Source organism: Ischnura elegans, chromosome 5, assembly GCF_921293095.1.
Source record: "Ischnura elegans chromosome 5, ioIscEleg1.1, whole genome shotgun sequence".
Taxonomy (NCBI): Eukaryota; Metazoa; Arthropoda; class Insecta; order Odonata; family Coenagrionidae; genus Ischnura; species Ischnura elegans.
In genome coordinates, this window is record NC_060250.1 from 48,217,273 (window position 1) to 48,226,962 (window position 9,690).

General features: G+C 41.7%; 1 protein-coding gene across 1 annotated transcript; it reads left to right on the plus strand.

The window, feature by feature from the left end:
- The first annotated feature begins 5,661 nt into the window (after window positions 1-5,661).
- On the plus strand, window positions 5,662-8,168 carry LOC124159818 (E3 ubiquitin-protein ligase MARCHF3-like). The gene is made up of 2 exons (XM_046535728.1): window positions 5,662-6,000; window positions 7,746-8,168. Exons 1-2 carry the CDS (start codon window positions 5,723-5,725, stop codon window positions 8,095-8,097), a joined length of 630 nt encoding a protein of 209 aa, XP_046391684.1. The 5' UTR covers window positions 5,662-5,722; the 3' UTR covers window positions 8,098-8,168.
- The last annotated feature ends 1,522 nt before the right edge of the window (window positions 8,169-9,690 follow it).

Below are 9,690 nucleotides of genomic sequence, written 5' to 3' on the forward strand. Positions count from 1 at the left end.
ATGTTTTAGGACACGCAAAATGCGGAATCAGATGGAGAAAAGGTCGGTTCTGTGAGCACTTGAAAATCCAGAAAATATATTCCGAAGGTATAATTCAAGTTTTTGGTTCTTAAGTCGCTCGTTTATATTATTTCTTTTGCGATCAAGGTTGGCCTTAGCGGAGAAGTTGTTGGCTGATGTCTGGGTCTCAAAAACGATTTTTTTCGAAGTTGACTAACCTCTGCCGCCGAGGCCTTAAGCGCAAAAGTTTTCGTTATTTTGATCGGCTAACAGAAGCAGTCGCTTATAGATACAAAGTCATTTTGAGTGCGGGTATTTCATTAGTAATCAACGACAACTTATTCTTACAGCTCTGTGCCAATGAAAAGAAACAGGAAAACATTATCCGTGAAAGGTCTCACTATAAGTCAGGCTCAAACCGGGCACGCAGCCATTGTAGTCATAAATCCCCCTCCCCACCGAAGTTTTTTCCCTTTTAGTGACTGGCCGCGATACTTCCGTTGATGAAGTCACTAGCCCTGGGACACCTATCGTCTGACCCTTGTTTTTCGGTACAATTCATTTCATAGTGTCGGCCACGGAATCATTTTGGAAAGCCTTTTCCTCAAAACAAGCCGAGCAGGATGCTAGCGAAATATATATCATTCCAAGACAACATACGCCGTAATGTAGCGAACATTTGAGGAAATAGATCAACAAATCTCCCTTGCAGTTGGGTATTTTTTTGTGATAAATATTCGGAAAGGTTCGGGATATGAAACTGGGGAATGAAAGTCACCTCGTGCGACATTGTTTGTGGTTTCCTGTTTTATTATTCATTCGGCTTTATTCCTCGGAAAAAAAACGTAATGATTCTCAAGGTTATTTTTAATTCCTCGGTTTCATTCTCTGAATATTTCCGTGTGTCTATCGCTGAAGTTTTCGTATTGAATGGGAGATCACATGATGGGTAACATCAGAGCGATCCGATGGTATTCAGTAAGAAGTTATCTGCATTGAAAAATGTAGTGTTAAGAGGGCAGCATTGCTTATCTGAGGGTACAATTTAAAGTAAGGTCTCCAATTTTTTTGTCATTAAATATGGCATTTATTTACATTTTTGGATAAATCGTTGGAAAGGCAATGGCTTCAGCTATTTTTCGATGTTGTCACCCTGGCGCTCGATGACTTTCCTGATCCGCATGATGAACTTTTGAATCCCGTCGTTGTACTAGCTTCCGTCCGTGTTGCGAAGGTAGGCGTTGGGCTCCTCTTGCACCTCGTCGTCAGTCGCGAACTTCATCCCTCCTTGGTGATACTTCAGAGCGACCAACATGTGGAAATCACTGGGTTAGAAGTCGGTGGTGTACGAAGGGTGCCCGATCACTTTCCATCCGAACTTCGAGATCAGTTTTAGCGTCTGATTAGCAGTATGCGGGCGCGCGTTGTAATGAAATGAGACCCCTTTTGTCCCCTGGACGTTTATTCTTGATGGCGCGTCGAGGCTTTTGTAGTGTTTAGCAGTATCTTTCCGTATTGACAGTGGTTCCCCGAGGCATGGAATCCACCAATAATACTCCCTTTCGGTCCTAAAACAGCCAAGAAGGCCCATAACCTTCTTGGCTGACAGTTAGTTTGACCTTTTCCGGTGTTGTAGAGGTCGGGTGGCACCATTGTTTAGACTGTTGTTTCTTCTTGATGGTACGGTGATGAACCTAGGTTTCATCACCCGTTATGATGGAGTCAAAAAGAAATCATCTCTTTCCTCTTCAAAACGGCGCACAACTTCTTCCGCGCGCTGCCTCTGGTGGTCTTCGGTGAGCTGTTTGGGTACCCACCTGGCAGTGGAATTAACGCGGCTGAAAAGGTTTTCGTGACACCACTAACGAACGTTTTTAGCATCCGTACATTTTTCACCGTAAACTTCAACAAATTGGCGATGAATTTCGATAGGTACCACCTTTTTCGCGGTAGAAATCCGCGTGAAAGACCGGATTTCACTACTGGACGGAGACGTGAGAGATCCTCCATAGAAACGGCTGGTATGCCAACAATGAGCGGTCGACAATGCTTCACGGCGGTTGAGAATGGTAGAGGAGAAGGAACACGGTGGTGTTGGTTTAGAGCTTCATGCGGCGACGCAATGACTTAAGGCCGTATCACACTAGCGACTGCGACCGCCGCTGCGACTGCGGCTGCGACTACACCCCATCACACATTGCGGCCGACGCCACGATCGCGCATGCGCACGTATGAACTTTTCTGCTTGTGGCTTGTTTGTTTACGAAAGCCCAAAGAATAGATAGAGAGCAGCAATTGTTGAAAATGTTCCTAAAATATGTTAAAACGTACTTCATTTTCATTCACCTGTGTACTCGGGTGCAATATCCAATATACTGGGCTTCCATCTTCACTTTAAAAATCCGAAATTATCTCAGCGTTATCTTATAACCTTCTTGAACTTCCCTCGCTACGGTAACCAAAACAAACAAACACGTCTGCCGCCAGCGCGCGAGATTGAAATGGAGCTCTCTGATTGACTGCGACTGCCTCGCTCTGATTGGTCGACGGGCCAGTCGCAGTCGCAGCCGCAGCGCCGGCCGCAGTCGCTAGTGTGATACGGCCTTTAGGAGACATTATTTTTTTAAACTATATAGTTAAAATTCACACGTCAGTGTTATTGCACAAAGTCAGTCATTAGTTAACGAAGTCATAATGGAAGATGCTTTCTCAAAATTAAGACATCACTAAGTTTTACCCTCGTAAATTGTCTCCGTAATCTCTAATCGTGTTTTTAGACATGCTCTGGGATAAAACGTTAACGAATATGCAAGTTGTGCATTGGGATACTTTAATATCCATAAGCATAGAATGTTACCGGACGTTCGTTTAAGTCTCCTTGGAAATTTTGAGTTAAAATATTTTTTTGCAAAATTAAAGCGGTGAAAAATGCTTTAAAACATAACCTCAGTTCGTCCCCTATCCGAAGAATCAATAGACGTCCCGATCGCAAACGTAATGTCGGCGTTAGAGGCCGTCGACTGGAGGTATGCGAAAACCGGAACCAGTCTAACTTAGGAATATTTTTGAGGTAAAAAATCGGGATAAATATCGTCGGAGGAAGAACGTTGAGTGGCTGTATATGAACGAAATTCGTGATCTACGCTGGAATTTTGAGTCGTAAAAATGTTTCCATAATATTTATGTAGAATACACCGCCGGATATTGGTGTGGCACGTCGAAGTTCAGTTTTGGACGATTTGATACTCTATATTCCGGGTCTGTAGCTCGCCCCCGTAGCGGTAGGACGCGTGCAGAAACGGACGTTAGTATCGTTAGGACGGAATATTTTTTTTCCTTCGTAGGTTATCTTTGCCTTCCATCTACCGAATTATTTTAATGAATTAACGATATCGGGTCTGAGTGAATGACCCTATTAGGATATCAAAAGACCTGGGGTATTCTCTTACGCGGCCAGCCGGAAGAAAGCTGCATGAGGTTATTTGTGAATTCACTCTGTCGGATTCACAATCGTATGAAGGTAGACGAGAACATGCCACTTTAAAAAGTAATTCACCAACTATCAAACAATATGTCTATTGGTTTTGGCATTGACTCTTAGCGATGGACTAAGTGGTAATTTTCCGGGTAATAAAGACAACCTTTAAAGAACGAAGAACGTTTATCTATTTTTAAAGAACGAAGATACGCTTTCTTTTAGTTATTAGAAGAAACGGATGGCAACAATACAATGATACAGAACATCAATATACATAGTAAACAAGAAGCTAGTAACCGGAGATGAAGTGACGTTATAAAAACCAACTGCGACGACACATGAGTTTGAAATAGTTTTGGATAAAAATATTTTGTCTCCTACTTATTCGTCTGGGAAAAAAATCATAGGTCCCAAGAAAAGCTTACTAAATAGGAGCAGCGGATGAACGACCTTGTATCACCCCTTCAACCAAACGGAATTGATCTGTTCCAATCAACCTTATGTTGTTGCCCTCCTCATGACGATCGTTCATGGAATAGCGATTAGCAAATCATAGAATTGACCATAGATAGAATATATTACGAAGGGAGCTAGTATAATGATTCAAAAGGAAACAATGCCTTACTATTAATCTTTACTTTTTCAAGACGAATTACTCCTTCAAAACTTACCTATTAACTTGAAGTTTTCAGTGTCATTTTTTCAATAAACGATCTTCAATAAATCATTTCCTCGTGACTAACATTAATTATTCAGAAACTTCCATGCAGTATATGCGACCCCGCGATCGGAACTCTGGATTCGGAATCGGATTGGCCAGCGTCTACTGGTTTCATTAAATAAGGATGAAACTAGTTTTATTTATGTCTCATACAAGAAGCCCTATTCAATTTGTCTCTTCTTCTATCTCGATTTCACTTCTTCTTTTTGCTTAAGCTTGTCTCAGATCGTTTTGCTTGATATGTTTCTTGATTTACTGCATGATCATATTTGATTTATTCAACGTTCTCACCATTGCAACATTCTCGACAGGTAAATATGTTTCACAAATCCCTGTCTAAGTTTTACATCTAGAATCATGATCCTTGATGTCCTTCAATTTCCTGCTAAAATCTATAATTTTGGATATTTAGTTGTTTTTAACCTTGCTCTTAGTTTTCTTCCGTGCTAAAAATATCTCAGGAAACTTTTTCCATATAAGGTATCCGGTTTCTTTTGCTCGTGTCAATTATGTTCAATGCTTCTTTTGTTATGTCTACCTCTTGAACTTCATTCAGATATTAGGTGTCAGTAAATTCAACTATCGGTGGTATTTTTTATTTTTTTATCTGAAATAAAATGATACACATGCAGCAAGAACGTCAATTTAAAGTGCACTCATAACAAATTAAAATTAAACAAATAATCTAATTCAAATTAATTATCAAATAGTAACAAAACAAAAGCATCAAACTGATTACAGTGCCCATAACCTCGGTATTTAGCTAGTTATATAATCATTATGCGTTAAATGAGATGATACCAAGTGAATAAATTTTTCAATTTATAACGAAAACGGATCAATGTCAGTCGGGAAAGAATTTATCAGGACGGAAAGTCAGTAAAATAGAGAGCGCGAAATTACTGATGGCCTGGGTGGAGTATGGAGGTCGAACGGGTGTGGCGTAATGTTGAAGAAGCAAAGATTATCAGGGTTATCAATCAGTCTTGCTTTGATATTTACTCTTCTGATGTTAAAAAATATCTAAATCAGAGCAAAAACCAATATTTAAGGCAAAAACTAAGATATTCAATCCGAACCACCCAAGTTAGAGCCTAGAAGAGATTTCAATTGATGCAACTGTTAGCAAACAGGACTTGAAGCAAGAAGTTGTCCAAATCCAAGAGTCACTCATAATGGGAGTGAATGAGAAATTAATTATTAGAGCGGCACCTTAGACTAGGAAAAACATGTGAGATTAGGTTCTAGGACTAATAATTCAGGGCATTCTTGCAGAACTCCAAGGAGTATTCTCGTACTTACCAATATCGCGTCATTCAGGTTAAGACGTAATTATACGCGGTGTGTGATATCCTTAAAGAGTATGCTACTTACGTAACGCTTATGTTAGATGGGTTGCGTTTCCCTTTTATAAGGGGTCTCCGCGAGCCCAATCGTCAATCACCGCGCGCAACAATGTCTCCCCCTGTTTCCCTAGAAACCTCCCGCCAGCCGCCCGCCCGGACGCCATTCCAGACGGCGTTATGCTCCATGGGTCCGAACGCCTAGGACCCCTCGCCACGCGCCTGTTTGCCGCCTTCATCGAGACGCAGCGCCAGCAGCAATCCGATTGCGCGGAAGACGAGAGTTGCCGCATCTGCCGGGATGGCGCGTCCCGCGAGACGCTTTGCGGATCACCGTGCGCGTGTCGTGGCTCCGTGCGTGCCATCCACCGATCGTGCCTCGAGACTTGGCTATCACGCGCCGATGCTAGCCGCTGCGAACTGTGTGGACAAAGATACCGCGTGATCCGCACGCCTAGGTATGTGTACATCAGCAAACGACACTTCAGTATCATGCGGCTGTAGGGCAAACTATTAGTCCCAGCATCAAATACGACGAATTTATCCTTCTAAACTTAGCTATCCCTTAGGCTCCCCATTTAAAGGTACATATTTCCTGATTATTCCGACGCTATTATTTTTTTAAACGGATCGGCCTGCCATTATTTCCGTCATTCACATTGCCCAGAATCATAGTAATAAAGATAAATATGTTTTATTACTTTCTATTATTATCAATTATTTCACTTTCAACCACATGCGCAGTAAGTTGTAGACTATAATTTTATCCGTCTCTGGTATCAGTGATTATGGGCGTGTTCGATGGTTTTTACGCTCCTTTGGTGACACACGTGATGGGAGCATGCATTTGATGAAGCAGATCCGGCTGAATCCGTGCGCTCAGTGAAAGCGCTTGGCTATTTTTCTCAGTCTAGGTTATCGTTGTATTCCGTTCAGAAGGGCTTGATATGTATGGCTAAAAGCATTCCGTTTCGACCCACTTTCTCATTTGATGCTCTCATTCCTTCGATTAATTGTAAATAAAAGTGTGGCTGCACAACAACCAAAAAATAAGGAAAACAATTGAACCCCCCATTTCGATATTTTTATGGGAAAAGGAAAAATTCATCAGATGAAACACTTGTGGATGGCCTTTATTGACATCCTGATCCTTATTCTTCTTTGAGAGGATTGAATGTAATGGAAAGATCTTCCAATAGGGTGGTTTCCTATTATTTTTTTATTGCCTAAATCGAAAGATTATTACTCCTGGAATACGCATTTCACGCTTTCCGATTTTTAAATGACAATATCTATTTTTCGCGATTAAATGAAAAGTGAAAATTTTCAAGCGCGCGAAAACGCGACGGCTAAATATGAATGCTGGGAAAAGCCCGTGTGACGTCATTCTGGTTCCCGCTACCGCCGTGTGAGGTGACCTTGGGGCGTGTCTTTGAGAGCCGCTACGATGCAGGCTGCTACCAGGTAGCAAAGTACCCAGCTAGCAGGTAGCGCTTGGCTTAAATAAGGATTATTATTACCCTGTCAAACGAAGGAAACTTTCCGACCATAGGCAGTTTTAATAGGTGATTATTAAGAGATGTTTCCCTGAGCTCTGTGTCTCATGCATGCATTGGTAATCTCAGGCGATCTAAAACTCCTATCTACTCGTATAGAAACTAGGTCCCTGTGACGTCACGTGGAGTGGCATCGCATGGGCGCCAATCTGTCCTTTTTCAAATGAGGTTAAAATTGAACATTAACATTCGTCTAAATTGGGATTTCTAAAACCAAATAATTTGTATATTATGAGTACACTATTGGTGGGAAACGAATCGCAATCAATGTCTTTCGTTTTCTTTGATGAAGGAAACTACCCTATTGAAATAATCCATATGGTAGCAAACAGTATGCTGGGAATCAGCCCATTAATCAGCCATAACTTAGTTTCGGATTTTGCCATTTCACACTTGGTCGCTTACGCAGAGGCGGATAATTATAATTATCACTCTTATCACACCTCGGTTTCTGTGTTTGAATCCCGGCTGAGCCAAATATTTTTTCATGGCGAACTTCATCCTTGGCATTTATACATTTGCACCTGCGCGTGACTGCGTACAATATCACTTGTTTCATACAGTTCTATGGTCACTCTTTTAAGATCTTCCATCACTCTTTGATATGATTGAGTGATCCGTTGGCTGATACACCCATCTCTTCATAGGCAGGGCGTCTTCGGATCTTTCCTGCGCTGGCTCATGCTGCCTCCCGGTGACGGGACACCGTCGTCTTCTCTGGGCTCGGAAGCCGCCCTTATGGTCGCCATGGCGCCACTAGCAGCACTGGGGGCCGCCGCCCTTCTCACTTCGGCCATTTCCGCGTCGAACGAAGGGCCAGCCGTGGCGGTCGCCGTTTGCTGCCCTGCCCTCCTCGCAGCCGCGCTAGACTTCGCCATTTTGGCGTCTTTCCTGCTTCGCCTTCCCGACTACCACGAGTCGTGGCGCCGCCATCGCGCTGCAGACAACGTTATCACCGTCATCTTCCCTGGTGATACCCAGCACCCAAATCTCGATTAGAGCAGCAAAATTACTCCAGTGTATATTAAAATCATAACTGATTGATCAATAATAAACGAAATTCACACAAACTAAGAGCTTTCATTCGTACTGCAGGTATAGTTCACAAGGAAGGTTACTTTTTCACTTACGTGAAAGATAACTTCTGCGGTCACTTTGTGGAAGTCTATGGTCCTGAAAGAATAAAACTTAAACTTTTCTGCAGTTATTTTTTTAACCATTTGGTATGTGAAATTTCTATGGAAAAGTAATATGGCTTCTATTCTGGATGGATTTACACCGCGCTATTCGCCGATAATACACCAGATGGTGTAATAATATTGCGTATTGCACCCCTGGTGAATTATGGTATTCTGAATGGGTGTAATCCGTGTTTCTATTTATTTATTTATTTCCATCACCCCGAAAACAGCAGTATTTGGTCTTTATATCGGAGGTTTTTCAACAATTAATGTAAGACAATCACAAACAACCATGCCCTGGTTAGGGGTTAACCATCTAGGCGGGATTCGAACCCGCGATCTTCAGTGTGGCAGGCTAGAACTGTACCCCACCGCCACCGAGGCCGGCAAACACCGGAACACTCAAAATTTCTGTGGCGCCGCACAGTGGGCTAGAATCGAAAAAAGCTGGCCAAAACCTTAAAAAAAAAACTATTTTTTTGAGGTAGGAAGTTGAAACTTCGCATTCATATTCTCAAATAAATGGTGCATAACTTTCCAGATTATTTCCTTCCTGTGTTTTCACGTAAAGGTCAAAGTTGAACAAATTTAGCGAAAAACGACCACCCTCGAGTTTTTCTGAAAATTGCCAACTTTATCCTCGTGCAGTGGTTTCATGAATAGTTTATGGACAAAACTGTTGTACCATCTTAATTGACACTTCTTTTTCTTCCATTTGAAGGACTTTTAAAGATTTTGTTTCATCAAAAACCATAGATATATGACAAAATGGCGGAGCCTGTTTTCAGCCCATTTTTTTACATAAACGTAGAGAAAAAATAGATATTGCCACGGACTTCCGCAAAGTGACTGATACCACGTCGTTTTATGAAGCTTCTGCATTGTGGATCTAGAGTAAAACCTTGCACCAACTTGCAACCCCGAATTTTAAATCGTTTTTTCGAGCGTGCGGTCGACTCCGGTTCTGGCCGACGGCGGAGGAGAGTACGGCGACGCGGCAAGCGTCTGGATGCAATATGGTCTCATTCACTTTTATATATAGACTAGCTGACCCGGCGAACTTCGTATCGCCTAACAATCAATGAACTTAAAGTTTACTTACACCATTTGTAAATCAAGAGCGGCTGTATCGTTTTTAATCATGTTTAATTTATTATAATGAAATAAGGATCCAAATTCAATAAAACTACGTAAATCAGTACCAAAATTGCTTGTCAGAAGGAAATTTTCTTTATTGAATCTATATAGGGTGGATCGGAGCACGTCTACGCGGATATTTTTCAGCAAATTTTCTTACGTTTTAGCTTAAGAAATTTTGGGCATAGTGGTTTAATAAAGCAGTTCATGAAATAAAAATTATACGCATTCAGTTGTTGGCTATTTGCGTTATTAGCTGTAAAAAAATGTTTTT